The 16,509-nt window shown below is 39.6% G+C and overlaps 1 protein-coding gene across 5 annotated transcripts in view; it reads right to left on the bottom strand.

The window, feature by feature from the left end:
- The window catches only part of pde9a (phosphodiesterase 9A), a 16,321-nt gene extending 2,406 nt beyond the window's left edge, over positions 1-13,915 (bottom strand). For 4 of the 5 annotated variants that reach the window (XM_037975937.1, XM_037975935.1, XM_017421094.3 and 1 more), the window contains exons 1-12: positions 13,632-13,915; positions 13,434-13,488; positions 12,614-12,659; positions 8,081-8,165; positions 7,263-7,323; positions 5,867-5,941; positions 5,448-5,534; positions 5,167-5,271; positions 4,417-4,499; positions 3,972-4,128; positions 1,760-1,873; positions 360-464 (exon numbers count right to left, since the gene is read on the bottom strand). In XM_037975937.1, the coding sequence (XP_037831865.1) occupies positions 360-464; positions 1,760-1,873; positions 3,972-4,128; positions 4,417-4,499; positions 5,167-5,271; positions 5,448-5,534; positions 5,867-5,941; positions 7,263-7,323; positions 8,081-8,165; positions 12,614-12,635 (894 nt within the window). In that variant the 5' untranslated portion in view covers positions 12,636-12,659; positions 13,434-13,488; positions 13,632-13,915. Of the gene's footprint in view, positions 1-359; positions 465-1,759; positions 1,874-3,971; positions 4,129-4,416; positions 4,500-5,166; positions 5,272-5,447; positions 5,535-5,866; positions 5,942-7,262; positions 7,324-8,080; positions 8,166-12,613; positions 12,660-13,433; positions 13,489-13,602 lie in introns of all 5 variants that reach the window. The other variant, XM_017421093.3, reaches the window with a different exon arrangement.
- Positions 13,916-16,509: the final 2,594 nt, after the last annotated feature.

Raw genomic sequence — 16,509 nt, 5'->3', positions numbered from 1 at the left:
GATCTGAGGGGTCTAGACGGTTGGTACAGCGATAACAGATCTTTAATGTATTGTGGTGCTAAACCGTTCAGTGATTTATAAACTAACAACAGTATTTTAAAGTTTATTCTTTGAGCTACAGGGAGCCAGTGTAGGGACTTTAAAACTGGTGTTATGTGCTCTATCTTCCTGGTTTTAGTGAGTCATTATTCCTTAAAAATACTCAGTCTCATTGAACATCAAGAACCTCTCAGTGTGACGAACAGCTGATGCCAAAACTCTTATTCTGCATCTTAGCATATTTTATCTTAAAGCTACAGAAAACCAGACTAACAATGGACAGAAGTTCTGATCACATGATTAAACAGACTCTGGCTCACCTGCATGAAGTACTCCTCCAGCAGGCGGTCCACCCAGGGCTCAGCCACCTCCCTGGGCCGCACCTCGTTGGAAATGTCGCAGCATTTGATGAGCACCATCTTCAGCTGCACAGAAAACAACCAGACACAGTCAGACGGACCAGTGTGCTGCAGCACGTCTGATTGATCAAAGTAACACATTCCTCTTTTACTCATCAACTTCCTCCAGCTGCAAACATCTGTTAGTAACTAAGGCTGCCTACAGAGGGGCCAGGCTGTGTCTAGCTCAGTGGTTCTCATACTATATTTTATTTTAAATTTGACAGGCCTAAAGATTGTAAGTGGCTCTAATTGTTGTTTGTGCATATGTGCTGAACGGCAGTCCAGAGAACCCAGCCTTCTTGGAGTTCTTAGTGGTTCTGGGATGTGCTCCATCTGGGGACGCCATCATTCTGCTGGGGGACTTCAGTGCCCATGTGGGTAAAGACGTGGCTAGGATCTGATCTGAACGCAAGAGGTGTTCCGCTATTGGACTTCTGTGCTGGTCATGGTTTGTCCATAACGAACACCATGTTCGAACAAAAAGGTTTCCATAAGAGCACATGGAACCCTAGGCCACAGGTCAATTGTTGTGTCCTCTGATCTGCGGCTTTATGTTTTGGACACTCAGGTAAAGATAGGAGCTGAGCTGTCGACTGATCACCACCTGGTGGTGACTTGGATCAGATGGTGGATGAAGATGCCAGACAAACCCAAATGTGTAATGAGGGTTTTCTGGGAATGCAGGGCAGAAGAGCCTGTAAGAAGGATCTTCAACTCCCACCTCTGACAGAATCTGACGCATCTGCAGAGGTGAGAACACTGAATCCAAGTTGACCATGTTCTGCACCTCCATTGTCCAGGTGGCTGCCCTGAGCTGTGGCCACAAGTTTGATGGTGTCACTTGTGGTGGCCATCCTCAAACCTGGTTAGTGGACACCCTGAGTGAAGGAGGCCATCGAGCTGAAGAAGGAGTCTTATTGAGCCTTGTTAGACGATAGGACTCCAGGTGCCGCTGAGGCATATTGATAGGAGGAGTTCAGTGAGACCTTGGATAGAGACTCTTGATAGGTTTCAAGAAGTTTCTGAGAAACTGTCAGGCAGCTGAGGTGGGGGAAGCAACATTTTACCAATGCTGTTTATTACTCTGATAAAATGAAATCAACCCACACAATGAAGGGATGCAATATTTTGGCCAAAAATCAGTACTTTTGAGTGTGGAAGAGGCTAAACTATATTTTTGCTTTTCTTTTTAATATACAGAAGAAATAGACTAATTTCAGGCTTTAATACTGGGAATATAATAAACTCCTTTATGTATTTTTTTATTGTTAAGGTTCTAAAGGTAAGTGATTATCATAGGCTGAAAGTCTCCATCTTACACATGTGATGTGCTCCGCATCTGTGGAGTCAAAGTTGTTGACTTTTTGTGTGAAGGTGTCCATGATCTCCGTGTGTCGTGACATGTCAGTCGCCAGAATCAGAGCGATGGTTTCCTGATGAACAGCAGAGGAAGAAAAAGCTTATCATCAACACACACACACACACACACACACACACACACACACACACTGACTTTATTTAGCTCTGACTCCAACCCATAACATGCAAATCACCACAATAACCAAATCAAATAAATGTTGTAATAATTACAGGAGACATTATCTGATAAACAAACTAATGAATCAAATCTAATATCAACTGTTTAATGCACTTCTCAGCAAATCCAGATAAAATGCAAAAATGACCCTTGAGGGATCTTTTCTTTTTGTGAAGGATTCAGAATGTGCTGCATATCAGCTTAGCTTAGAAACTTGATGTCAAAATTGTTCAGACAGTTTAATAACAAAAAATGTTCCTGAATTCACCCACAGCAGGTTAATTTATGGTTCTGATGGTACCAAATAGTACAATCTGCAGGCTTTTATCTCACTGCACTCTGCAGCTTCAGAGCTCCAGGTGCAAAGTTGGAAATAAAAGGCTTGAGAGCTTAATCTAATCTTTTTTCTGAGAGATAAAGATTAATGAGTTCTGATCAATGGGATGAATTTACTTCAAATTATAATCCATAGTCTACGGCAGGGGTTGGAAATCCTGATCCTTGAGTGCCACTATTCTGCATGTTTTACGTCTTTCCTCGTTACAACACACTTGATTCAGTAGTTGAATTATGTCTTCATGCTCTGCAGAAGCCTGTTAATCACCGATTGATTCAGATCAGGTGTGTTGGAGCAGAAACTAGTAAAACACGCAAGACAGTGGTCCTCGAGGACCAGGATTGCCCACCCCTGGGATAGGGTCTATATATAATAGGGATTTATTTCTTTTCTGTCCATTTGGTCCTGCAGGCTCGCAGGGAGTTGGGGTCTCCAGAGGTCAATTAGGTGATATTATTCTGGCTCTACTCCTATTCCTAGTGTCCCTGTTTGTGTGTTTCAGGTTCCCAGGTGACTAGGAGTTCATTGGGAACTAGAAGCCATCATCATCAGTGAGGTTAATTTAAGAACCACCTTCTTGAGAGAGCCCCTCTCCATTGCGGCCTGACAACCCAATGTTTTGTTTCATTTGTGTTGTTTTGGTTTAGCTTTGCTAAAATAAAACATTTTTAATCCATTCCTGTGTGCTTCCCTTTGCTATTGTCTTCGAGCCAGGCCATAAAAATACATTTGATAGAATAAATATGTAAATGATTGAGTGATTACATAAAAATATAAACATTGCTTTTGCTTAAAATCGACAATTAAAACACCAGCATTTGAAAAACATCTATAAGTGGGACCACTGAACTAGAGATTCACTGCAATGGTCAGTCACTGTGCAATCTATGCTAGAAAGGTGACAATTTGCAGTATGTATGATATATGTATATTTAGGTAAAATGAGGATTTTTAAAGCGCTTATGGACTGATGACACAGCATACAGCACAGAAAAGGAGTTAATGTGTGGCTTCTACTTGTAAACAGCATTGAGTGATACACAAAGGTCTTCTTAATATGGCTGCCAAAAGTCTCACCTAGAGCCAGTGTTTCTCTGGTTCAGTGGGCAGGACACCGACTGGTGTTTAAGGAGACAGTGAAATTCTTTATTTGACGATCTGAACTCTATCTACATTGAAATGTTTCAGTCTGATTTATTTAGTTTTTGTGGGGATTTGGGTTTTTGTGTTCCAGTTTGTCGTTTTTGTTATTATCTGTTTGAGTTATTGTTTAGTTTTTCCTGTTCTTGTTTGCTGTCACTATTCACTCCTCCCAAGTCAGTCTTTTGCCTTCCTGCCACGCCCATCTCCACCTATCTCAAGTCTTGTTAATTGCTTCACCTGTGCCCACTTTCCAAGCACATCCTGTTTAAAAACCCGGTCATCTCTCCCACACTCCGCTGGATCATTGCTCTTGGTTCCTTGTAGTCTTGTTTGCTCCATGTCATGCCACGTTCAGTCTTTGTTATGTTTTACTGCCACGACAGCCTTTTGGTTTTGTTTATTTTATTTTAATAAATTAGTTTTAAGATGAGTCTGCGTTCTGGGTTCGCCTCCTCCCCCACCCTGCCTGACAGTTTTATGAAAAGACAGACAAACATAGTGGACAGGACCCTACTTGTCGTATCTTTTTGAAGGTCTCGGGGTCAAAGCTGGAAAAGATGTTGCACTCAGGCTGAGAGAAAATCTGAAAGGCCACAGCACAGTGGTGGTTCTCCAGAGGGGAGACGTCGTTGTATCGAACTGCCAGCTCCGTCCTGGCATTGATCTGGTACCTGGAAAAAGAGACAAAACAAAAAGCAAGATGAGGCTTCAGAGAGGAATTGGGGAGAAGAAAAAAGATAGAGGAGTTAGGAATATAAAGAACGAAAAAGGGGAAGAAGTGTAAAACAGCAAAAAAAGATTTAAAAAAAAGTTCCCAAATGGAGGAAAGAATAGATGCAGGGATATTGGGCTCAAACTGAAGAGAGAGAAATTAAATGAAAACGAAAATGTCAGAAAGATAGATGAGGCCAGACAGGCATAAAAAAATATCCATGAATGAGTTTTTGTGAGTTTCTTACTTGTTGTTAAAACCAGGGTGATCGAGGTCATGGCACACAGCAGCTGTCATCAGAATTAAAATTTCCACCTGAGTGAACTTTTCCTAAAATCCAGACACAAACACAAAAACACACACATTGTTAATTCATCATCTACAGAAAATAAATGTCCAGATGTTCATTTGATGTATTTTAAACCACGTGTCAACACAGCATGTCATTCCTTCTCCCTTCAGGGGTTCCTCGCAGAAGATCATCTGGCTCCATCTCCCCCTCTCCCAGAATCCTCTTCTGTCACACCAACCCTCTGCATGTCCTCCTTCACTGCACCCAGCAACCCTCTCTGTGCTCTTCCTCATCTCCTCCTCCTCCCTGGCAGCTCCATATTCAACATTCTTTCTCCAATATATCCACCATCCCTTCTCTGCACCTGTACAAACCATTTCAACTTTGTCCCTCTCTAACTCTGATATACCAATTTCTAATCCTGTCCATTTTTGGTCCATCTCCATCTGCTGCCACCTCCTGGTGGCAGCAGATGCTGGTTCTCCAACACTCCTCATCCTGATTGATTTTACACCTGCATTCAACACGTTAACCTTAGCATTCTCCTGGATCACCTACATCACACCACAGGGCTCGCTGACACTGCCCTCAACTGGTTCAAATCCTACCCCACTGATCATTTCTGATCATAAGACACCTACTGCGCTGAGTTGAAGAGGTTCAGTACGGGTCCGTTTGTTGCTTGGTTTCTACAGAGCTTCTCACCTGCAGGCTGCAGAGGCCGATCATGCTGTACATCATCTGGGTTACACAGAAACAGTGGCGGAAGTTATGGAAGGGGATGTTTCTGTAGTTATCGCGAATACAAATCTAAACAGAGAGAGAGACAGAAAAGCAGTTTAACAGCAAGGAAAAGAAATGGGACTGTTTTTAATGTTCAAGTTTTAGAAAACCTATATAACAAACAGTCTGGTGGTTGTGTGCAGTAAAAAGGTTTACAAGCTGGGCCACACTAGGTCCAAAACCACACTGAGTCCAGGACTCACCAGCCATTTCTTGAGTGTGATGGGGTTGATACTGAAGTCTTGGACCAAGCCCAGGTCATGGTACATGAACTCTAAACAGATCAGCATCTGGAAAGCGACCACATCAGAACCTTGACTGTCTTTATTCCCATACAGGATTTTGTTTTACAGTGAAATAAACCACTTCCTCTGTGCCGTGTAAACACATACTCCATATTAAAGAACACTTTACAGTCTTTTTAATCACGTTACTCAACAGATCTTTATATGGTAGCTGTTTTCAAAACAATTTACTCAAAAAGTGTTAGTTGTCAAAAGAATTTTTGACCCAACTCAAATCTTTTCTATTCATTTGACTCTGTTTCATCGTTACGTGAATAATCCAAAATAAAGCCCAGTTCTTAAAAGAAAAAATAAATAATTTCAGATGCAACTCTCACCTCGCTGGGCTCCCACTGCCAAGCATCGAACGTCGGCAACCTAAGAGCTTCTATTGTCTCCTCGGACAGAAGGTACTGCACACAGGACATAGAGAGGAAAGATGACCTTTGACCCTTAATCAAACCTTTATTATGGCAATATTTATGAGCAGCAGAAAACAAAATCCACACACAATAATTGACTCCTGAAAGACTTTATCAAAAATGTTCCCAAGTCCCTAAATGGGAACCAATTCATCCATATCTTAAACCCGTTTTATAAGATATAAACTCACAGACTTTTTAAACATGAGTTCAGAGTTTACAGGCCCAAGCTCCCTCATCTTGTTCCTTCTCCAGAGCACTGACACTTATATGTTAAAAACTAACCAAACAAATATTTCCACAATGTGGAAATATTTTGGTCCAAACAATAAAAGTTTTGTCTTCTAAAGTCATGGTTTTCACACCAGGCAAGTACCACTGGTGGTACTCGGGATCCCTCTAGTGGTACTTTTGGTACTAGTGGTAATATAAACTTTTTTTAGTTGAAAAAGCCAGTTACCCATCATAAGCTAAATTGTGATTAATGTTAAAGGCAAAGAACCAAAAAAGATGAGTGGGTCAAACATATTGCAACCTTGTCTCCAAATAGAAAGTATTCAAGAAATTTTTTTTTTAAATGCAATAGAGATTAACTGGCGTGCTAGTGGCTACTGAAGCAGTATCAGTGAAGTCTTTAGAGGATCTGTTAGCAAAAAAAATTGCAAAACAGTGAGAAAATTTGAGTCAAGCACTAAAAGAGCCGAAAGCACAGTGTATGTGGTGCTGTTCTAATACACTACAAGCTTTCGTCTTATTGCTGGGACAGATAATATGTTTTGGGTCAAAAAATTGGGGTAGCAAATACTTTAGTTTGCACCCCCACTTAAAAAAAAGGGGAAGCAGCTGCTCCACCTGCTCTACTGAGCTCTTTACAGCTGTTAACAGCTGGACTTAACTTCCTGCAAATATCTGTAAGGTCATTTGCTGTGATAATAAAAAAAAAACCCAGCGGAGAAGCTAAATGTGGTTCTTCTGCATTTCTGTTAACTGAATGTGCTGTCATGTAATAACTTAATTGATTTAACAACTTTCATTAATTTTAATGGCTTTTAACCACAAACTGATGAATTAAACCTATATTCATTAATGAGTTAAAACATCCCAAACACACTCAGCAGCAACATACTTACACTGTATTTCATTTAGTTTAAAAGTTTGAGTCTAAAAACAGATTTTCTCTGTTCTTGTATGACCCAAACAACTGAAGAACTGGACCCTAATCCAGAACCACAGCTCACAGTGGAGCTGTCTTGTAGCACACCTGACTTTAACACCCTGCTGACCCACAGAGCTGTAAAAGTAAACTTCTTACTTTGGGGTAAGAGGACACGTCTCTGAGAGGGGTCCGCTTGTTGTTGTCATCAATAAAGTTCCTGGAAGAGAAAAATAAACCAGCTTTAGAACATTAAGAACCAAAATGAAGTAAAAATAGTGGATTAGAATGATGGATTTTACATTTATATGGTACATATGAGAACCTCAGGCAGTGTAGGGGGAAGTATTTATTTTGTTTTATTTTTTAAAATTTTTACTCTAAATACTTATTAAATAACTGTTTTACCATTGTTATTAATGCTACATGTAACAGTGTTTAGATCCAAATAAAACTCATCTGAGCTCCTTCAGATGAGCTCATTGTGTACCTTTAATTACAAATTATCATAATTAATTCACATTCAACTGATCTCTCTGAATATGTGCATCAAATTTCTCCAGAGTCATCAAGCCATTTTAATTTAATAATTTAATTTAAAAAGCAGCCAGTTAACTTTGGGACAGGTTAACTTTTAAAGAGCAGAATTTTGCAGCGGTAAGTTATTTGTATAATTTTGGTTGATTATGTTCAGTAAATATACTGTAACTTGTACTAATAGTTATATATCTTCTCCTGCTTATTATTACTATTAAAACTGTTGATGATAAATTTCAGTAGTGTCAGTAAAACACCTTCTAGTAACTCAAGAAACCAGTTTTAGGAAACCACTGGTCGGGACCTTCCCATAAGAGTTAATCACTCTGTCACTCAGGTGATTAAAAAATAAATAAAAGCATTCTTATTATATTACAGATTCAGAGAGGTTTCAGTGAATATTTAATAACAAAAAAACGTGTCAGTTTTGATGCTGTCACCTGTGTTTCTGTGATGCAATCTCCCCACGGAGCTTCTTGATGTCACTGCGACATTTTTCAATCTCCACCACTTTCATGGCGTCCACTGCAAACAGAGCAATAAAGGTCAGTGAAGAGATTTTACTGCTAACAACCGTTTGATGACAATTTCACAGCATAGTTTTAATGTTTCCTTTTTAAATAGTTTTTTTGTTATTAATAATAAGTTAACCAACTAAACATAAGTTAGCTAATTTAGTTAACCACTGGAACAAAAACATGCCTGCATTACATTTTATAAAGGCTCAACACAGGAGAGCAGCTCTTCAGGACAGGACTCAGCTGAGCACCTACACCTCAAGGACAAGGGAAAGTCTTCTGAGGCCCAAAATGTTCATATTTTGGACTGAGAACACAGATGGTTTGAGAGGGGGGTGAAGGAAGCCATTTACCTCAAATGAGAAAAAAAATAACTTTAAACAGAAGAGGAGGTCTCAGATTTCAGCTTTCTAAAACGTATAATGGAGCATTAAGCCTGACACCCATCAGTTTCCCTCTAATTTACACCTTGAGACATGCTTGAGACCAAAACATCTCTCTGTGAGCCAGGCAAACAGAGACCGTAATGACCCTCAGGACAGAAGGGTGTGAGATTAATCTGCATGTGAATTTAACTGCATAAACAGAGCATCTCCTGCAGTTTAAAGCTTGAAACTCTCTTCTCCGGTTTTGAACTGAGAAAGCTCCCCGGATGAGAAGAGAAACATCTTCACCTACAAAATCTTTTGATTTCTCATGTCCTGAAAGACTCACTAGCAGATAAAAAAGCGTCATTTTATGCTATTCAATTGTCTACTTGATAAGATCTAAGTGTATATTAAAAACTTTAAACTCAACTTTCTTTTTTTCTGATGTTTGTGCATTTTTATTGTTTAAAAGCTACTTATTTATTACTTACTAGCATAATGGTACATTTGAATTTTCATCGGTAATAACGTGATTGTGAACATCTTTGATTTCATTTCTCTTTGCTCTGGCTTTAATTTACATAAATGACCTTAAATTTGGGCCGATTTTCCATTAAATGCTTGAATATGATCTCATTTGACTGTCGGCAAGCTGTGTGATCAAATAACCTTGTGATTATGCCTCCAAGCTCTTGAAATGCTATCAGGAAATTATATTGGGCACAGCAAGGTTTATGCAGAGGCAGAAGCCCCAATAAAGTGGGTCTGGAGACGCAGACGGTCGGCACTCTCTGAACACCAAACTTCCTGCTCCTTCTTAATAAAACGCTATAACCCTGATAACAATTAACTGAGGGGGGGAAAGGGCATTTCGCGCCACGTTGTGCAAGTGTGAAGATGACATCTCGCTGCCTTTTGCTTAAAACAAGTTAAAACGTGGTCAATGTTCAGTAGATTATAACAGGAGCAAAAGATCAACAGACCTGATCACATAACCTGTACGACTTCGGCTTATCTAATCTCTGTATAGGCAGAAGTTCAGACGTCATGCACAGCAGACTTACAGCTACCTATGTGCTGATCCAAACACATTTATCAGTTTAACCGTAACTCTATAACTCTAATATTGCATCTGGATTAGAAAGCACTGTTATCTGACAAAAGTTCATATTGTTTGGACTGTTTCTCCTTTTGCTTCATGCCTGTTCTCAGGTCAGACAGCATGGATTTCAGAGTGTTAGTCAAGACCAGATTATCTCAGGAAATACTGCTCAGAAACTTCAGGGACATCCTTGGTTTCCAGCAGATGAAGAACACTGACATCTAGAGAAAACCACAGATGATACTGAGGCATGTTTGCACCTTCAAGCTATAAAATTTACTCTCCCCTGAAACCAAATTAATCTTCCTCCAATTGATCAAATTTGCCAGTGATGGATTATTATTGACAATATTACTGCTGCCCCCAAACCCTGACCCCATCAAAATCCCATTTTTATGACTCTGCTGTTCACACTTTACCTCATCACTGTGTGCACTCAAGATTCATGCTACTCTGAATCATTTTGTTTCAAACATGAACAAAATATACGCCGACTCTGCATTTAGTTTGCAGCAATCCATGTATGTGCTGACAGTAAGCGGGGCTGTATTTAATGTTTTCATCCATTACCCAGGCTAAATGAATGTTTCCTGTCTCCTTATTTCAAAAGCAAGTGACATTTCTACACTTCTGTCAGGTGAACCATGTATACAAGCTGCTTATTTTGACCTGTCAGGTAATCGTTAACTCGCTCAGAGACACGACCACTAAGACAGGGTTTTACCTGAACGTGTCACATTCAGGTGTTTTTCCACGAGTTGACCAATAGCATGATAAAGACGTGTTTACTTCTGTGTAGCACCCTAAAACATGTCTTTTTTGAACTCATGATGCTACTCAAAATAAATCTAATAAATAGTGTTAGGTTGAACTGACTTTTGCTCTGCCGACATACAAAGAAAAACTACTTTAAAAAGCATTTAGAAGACTGTAAACACACATGAAAACCTCAATCACACATAAAACCATAGATAAAGTTTTTCTGAGTTTAAATTAGTGTTTAATATTCTCTGCCTCCCAAAAACAAATCACCTTTTTAAAAGCTCTCTTTGTTCAGGTTTGGACATTGATGACTCAGCAGCACCTTGTCGACAAACAGGAAGTTGTCCATTTTTAATCAATATGAACATCTTCAACTATTAAATGATAATCTAGGCAGCTAGCTCGGCATAATAACTGGGTTTGGGGTTCCAGGTCAGTATGGGTTCGGTACGACAAGAAAAGGAAACAAATGTTAAGTGCTTTGTTTAAAAAAATCTAATTTTAAACAGACAACAGATAACTTTCCCAAAATAAGAACAGAAAAATGAACTTTCCCTCACTAGTGAAAGTTTATCAACCCTATCAACCTGACCTTATTAAACATCTGGTAGTTATTCATTAAATGCCAGGCGGCATTTCAAAGTGCATGATTTATGACCCTTTTGTCTTTCCGTACAGGCACTTAATGTCTGTACTTTTGCTCTCTCCACTGGTGCTGCAGACCAACAGGAAACTTTTTGACGCTGCCGGTTTAAAACAAACAGACAGGGTTTTATTTTCTTGCGTTTCGTCCGAACCAAGCATTCTTGCTTTGCTTTTATGTGGAGTGCTTTAGTTAGAACCTTCCTTTACTTTTTTCTGTGGATCAGCAAAAGGTAACAAAAAGAACATGCTCTTCTTTTCTAGATAAGAGCCTGTGACTAATGCATTCTTCATCTGACCACTGTGTCGGTTCGATATGAATACATGAATTGTTGCACCCCAAGTGCTTTCTGCGTGATGAGCAGACAAAACAAACTGCATCAGGGTTTACTTAACTCCAACACTCAGGCTGGTTACAAGTAAATAAAGGCCAACTCAGTTCATCCCAGAGCTTTGACAGATGAATCGCTATGTTCAGCTAAATTCTCAGTTTTAAAGGATTGATTTCTGAGCTCGCTCCGCCCTGCAGTCAATCAAGTGTTCGAATCTGCCAGAACAACAATCACATTTGTTCTACTTTATTCCTGACTGATGGAGCGGAACCGAACAGAGTAGAGCTTCGCTGTTGCTGCTGCAGAGAGGCTGGTCTGTCTGCAGCCAGCTGAGATCTCCTTTCCTTTTTAACCAGTGCTTAGTTGTGCTAGAACTGGAAAAAAAGTATCATCCAAACGATGAAATGAGCAAAAAAGCAAAGCAACAGAGTCAAGACCAGCTGATTCAGACCATGTAACAGAAACAGCACATTACAGTCTTTTTTGCCACTGTTCATACCCACAGTTTTTCTCATTTTTCTATTATGTCATTTTTTAAATTATTTAATTTCATTTATTTGCTTTTATTGGCGTGGCTAGGCCTTGGGCATCTGGGCTCTAACTCAGTGTTTTTTGAGTCACCCCGGATTTCAAGACAGACGAAATGTTTAAATGCAGCTCTGTTCAAATCAGGCATCAACTCCCTAAAATAATGTCATGATTTAATATGTTTGTCTGAAAACACAAGCAGGTTGTGCTTTCCCTGTATTTTGATACAAGCAGCACCTGTACTGTGGAGAGCCTGAGCCTGGTGGGGGTATTTTTGCACACTGCGGTTGAGCCATTACGCGCCCCAGTGTGGATGATTTCATGTACTCAAGTACACTTTTAAAACTGTCTGGCTTGTCACTGCACCATGGAAACAGTACCTTTTGTCTATAAAAGAGAAAAAAAAACAGTCTAATCCTGTGCAGGGTAGCAGGGATGTAGGGTTGTATCCATGGTAACCATTTTGTACTCAGCTGTTGCGGTGAATCGCATCAACCCCTGGGTATGAAACGGGGGAACGATTTGGCAGAGGGACGAATTGACCCCTCTTGTCTGTATCCTTAAGATAGACAAAAATGTCTCAGAATGTGCTGTTAAGTCATTTTCTCCCTTTTAGGTTGGCGCAGTGGCGATAAATAACAGGAGGAACGTGTGTGAGGTTTCAGGCGTGAACAGCTGTTGACAGAGGGGTGGATGCGGGACAGTGCAGAAACAAACTTACACTCGACTCTCTTCTCCAACATGGTGAGACGGCTGCTGAACTCGGTCTTCAACGAGGAAGGAGGGGCGAAGAAAAGTAGAGAAGAAAGAAGAAATTACCAGCTGAAGGTTTAGCTCTATGACAGTAAATCCTCTTATCTTTATGTCTTTATCTAAACATTATACTTTTCTATTGCACATTCAGTAGATGATTAAAGTTGTTAATCGTATTTACTGATTTCTGAATGGTCCTCTAAAACTTGCACTGCATATTTCTACATATCCCACTGCTTTTATTGTTATTCAACTGCTGCTGATGGTGATGTTTGTCCCTGTCTTTCTGTGTTTAGTTGTCTACTTGGTAACAAAATATCCCATGAGCCGGTGGACGGATTTCAGGGAAACTCTGGATAAGTAATCACTGGATGCACATCTACAACTGATTAACTTTTGATCCAATTCTATACGTCTGCCACAGCTAAATAAATTTAGCAAACACAATTATGGGTCTAACTCAGTCAGTTTTACAGATATAGAGCTATAGTTACAACACATATTGCGAGTGTGGCATTTTGCATGAGCTTGCGCATACAGCTGTTTTCAAGGTTTGACCAAAACAACAACAATTTCTCATGAGCTCATTTAAAAACTCGGGCATGAAAAGTGACAGGCGATATGCATTATTTAAAGGAATGCTAGGCCTTTGATTTAGTGATACGGCCAAACAGCAAAACGGTAATTAATTAATTCAGCAATACACGAAACCAGGACCACAGCTGAGACCAGAGGCAGGATCTTAAGTTCCTGCAATGTTACAAGTTAGGAGTGAAAAATCTGCTTACCTTGAAAACTGCTCTGCTGCTTGCGTCAGTACATTCTGAAAGAGTTCCTCTTTTTCTGAGGAGAGAGCAACATGGAGCTGTAATACATATTCATACACACACACTCACACACACAAAGCAAACACAGGGTTTGTGTCAACAGCTTGCGCGACTATTGGTCCACACTCACAACGTGAACAGTCCTCTCAGGCAGAGTACCTGATTAGTGATCAGGAGTGCCGTGCATCAACAGTCCTCCGAAGCTACTTGGTGCGGGCTCTTTTATAGTCATTCATACACTGACGCAGACATGAATCCTGGCAGAGGTTGCATAAGGCAATCAGAGCCACTTGTGGTCACAACAACAGATGGTAGGTCTAACAGAGAGAAAAGGTTGATAAGATATATCCTTCTCCCTGTGCTCATGCTATAGGTAAGAATCAGTTTTGCCTAAAGAGGAAGAGAAGTGTCTGACAACTATAAGAGTCTATGTCTGAGTCCTCTTCCTCCTCAAACAGTCTGGCTATTTGTGTCCAAGTACTGTGGGCAAAGTTCAATGCCACAAGCTAATAAACACCTGTGAGGTAGTACATTGTGTCACTCACATTCCATCCTTTATGCAGAAGTCACAGGATGTATTATTAAAACCTTTCCTCTCAGTGAATAAATAAACACGTTCAGCTGGATGGACTCAGCAACAGCACATTTGACATCATCAGTCCAGCTGATTACCACGAACCAAAAACCACTAACGTGTTGAGTTTAGCGTACTTTAACAATTGAAAACAATGTTCATTTTCACACAGTATATTGAAGTGGGTCAACAGATGAGGATAATTTGTTGATACTCTTTTGCAATAATCAGAAAAGAAATCTGATGTGACTGCCCAAAAAGCTCCAGTTTTGTATCATCAGTCCCTAAAACTCTGGTTCCTATCAGCATGCAGTTTGGTGAATTCCATTCTGACTTTTTGTGTTTTTTCTGTCAGCAATGTAGCCTTCTGGGTTTTCTTCCATTAAGAGTCAACAAGTGATAAATGGTGTGATCAGACAGTGACGCACCTTGACCTTGGAGTTCAGCTTGAATGGTTTTGGATGGTTTCCTTGACTCTTTTTCTACCATAGTCTCCGTCATTTCCTCTTGCGTCCACATCCTGCGAGGTTAGCAACAGTCCCATGAACCTTTTACTTCTTTATACAATTTTTTGTTTACTCTGTCACATACTAAAAACATGCAGATATACAGGAGACCATTTCTGTTAACTGAATCTCCTTTCACAAGAAACAAAGCATTGTTTCAATGAGCTTTAAGGGCAAATTTATCTGCAACTGTAGGTGAAAAAAACTATTGTTGTGGGGCTTAAAGACCCTGCTGAGGAAAACTAATATTTGCTCTAGCTCTGTTAACATATCAGTATTAATATTATTTATTTTCACTGTTTAATCTCACCAATCTACCCAGTGATCCAGTCCAGCATAGTGGTGGTGGTGTGGTTTTAATAAAGTAACAGCTGCAGCAACCTTCAGACATGGACTTTTTGACTGTTTTATGTAGGTCTTTCTGGTATAAGTAGGCTAAGCCTTCCCTAACAATTAGTACAATAAGGAGAAGAAGATTACTGCCAAACAATATTTAATCTAAGTGTTTTACATTTTAGGTAAATCTAAAACAGCATCAGCACCAAAACCTCACAGGAAAAACAGAATCTTTCTAAACAGGCTCGTTTTTACAGCCCAAGCAGCAACACAAGATTTAACTTGTGTTTATGGGGTTGAATGATTGACAGGTGTTGGATTGGTGTTGGATTGGTTTGCTGCTCATTTGTGCAAATTTTGTTCAGCCCAAACATTGAGTTCCATTTAGAGTAAGAACTCAAGTCAGGCGTGTCTTAATCGTTTTCCAGTTGCAAGTCGAAACACCAGCAGGATTTCCTAATTGTTGTGCTCAGTATTCAGGCTAACTACTATTAGCAATGCAAGCAATATAAATGAATCTCTCTGCATTCTGTGCAGCTGTATTGTATTATACAATATTCAAAAACAACAAAATGACAAATGGGAACTCTTCGCTTTTTGTTACTTGGTTTCAGCGAAAGGACAAGTTTAATACTTTTCATCCCAATGATCTGCAGAGACAAACTGAAAGGTGGACTGATGGTGATAATTACCTTAACCTAACAACACACACACGGAGACGAGAACTGTGAATTAGCCAATGGGCAAGAAGTCCTCAGTGCAGAAGAACCGTTTTAGTGTTTTTTTCTGCTTCTGTTTGAATAAAAATGAGCTGAAAACATCTTTAACTGTACTTAAACTGTTCAATGAATTGAGAAAAGTGCAATATTTTAAACACGTTTTATTTTGAAATCCATAAAATTGTTTTTCATTTTTATTTTTATGAGCCTTTGCAACACGATTTTGTTCTGACATGCACTGTGTGGGGAATACTCTGAATGACAATTAAAAACCTGTCCAATATTTTGACGTGTGTGTGTGTGTGTCGGTTCTTTGCTTTTCTGCAGGTCATTCAGCTGATGTCAGAAACAAACAGCAGGTTTATGGTTTTATTGCTGTCGGTGCTGTGGAATGGAGGAAGTGTAACGTTATTTTGGCCAAGGCTGTTTTCTGCTACACGTTGACAAGAGATAGTGGAAACTCACCACTGCAGGCAGCTGTCAGTGGAAAACTTTGTGATAAAAATATGAGATGAGTGGCCCTCAACACCTTCAAATCATTTTATTTAACAACCAATTAGTTCAATAAACACTGAAAATAAACTCTGCTCAGTATACAAAAAAAAAAAATCTATTTTCTTTTTTTTTAGTAGAGTTTGTGATCAAATTTGATCAGTCTTGTCTGTCTTTTGACCACTGGACAGATTTTATGAAACAACTGGATTGTCATCTACAACTGATTAACTTCAGAAGTCGCCCCGATTCAAGATTATCACCAAAGCTAATCTACATTAGACAACACAAAAATAGATAACTGTACAGATACTGAGCTAAAACCTTGTGTGTTTGTAGCTGAGAGTTATTCTCAACACATACAACAGTGCTACACAACCTTAGAGCCAACACTGTAAACAAAATATCTC

The sequence above is a fragment of the Kryptolebias marmoratus genome, linkage group LG6 (assembly GCF_001649575.2).
Source record: "Kryptolebias marmoratus isolate JLee-2015 linkage group LG6, ASM164957v2, whole genome shotgun sequence".
NCBI classification, from domain to species: Eukaryota; Metazoa; Chordata; class Actinopteri; order Cyprinodontiformes; family Rivulidae; genus Kryptolebias; species Kryptolebias marmoratus.
This window is presented reverse-complemented; position numbering and strand designations above follow the sequence as displayed.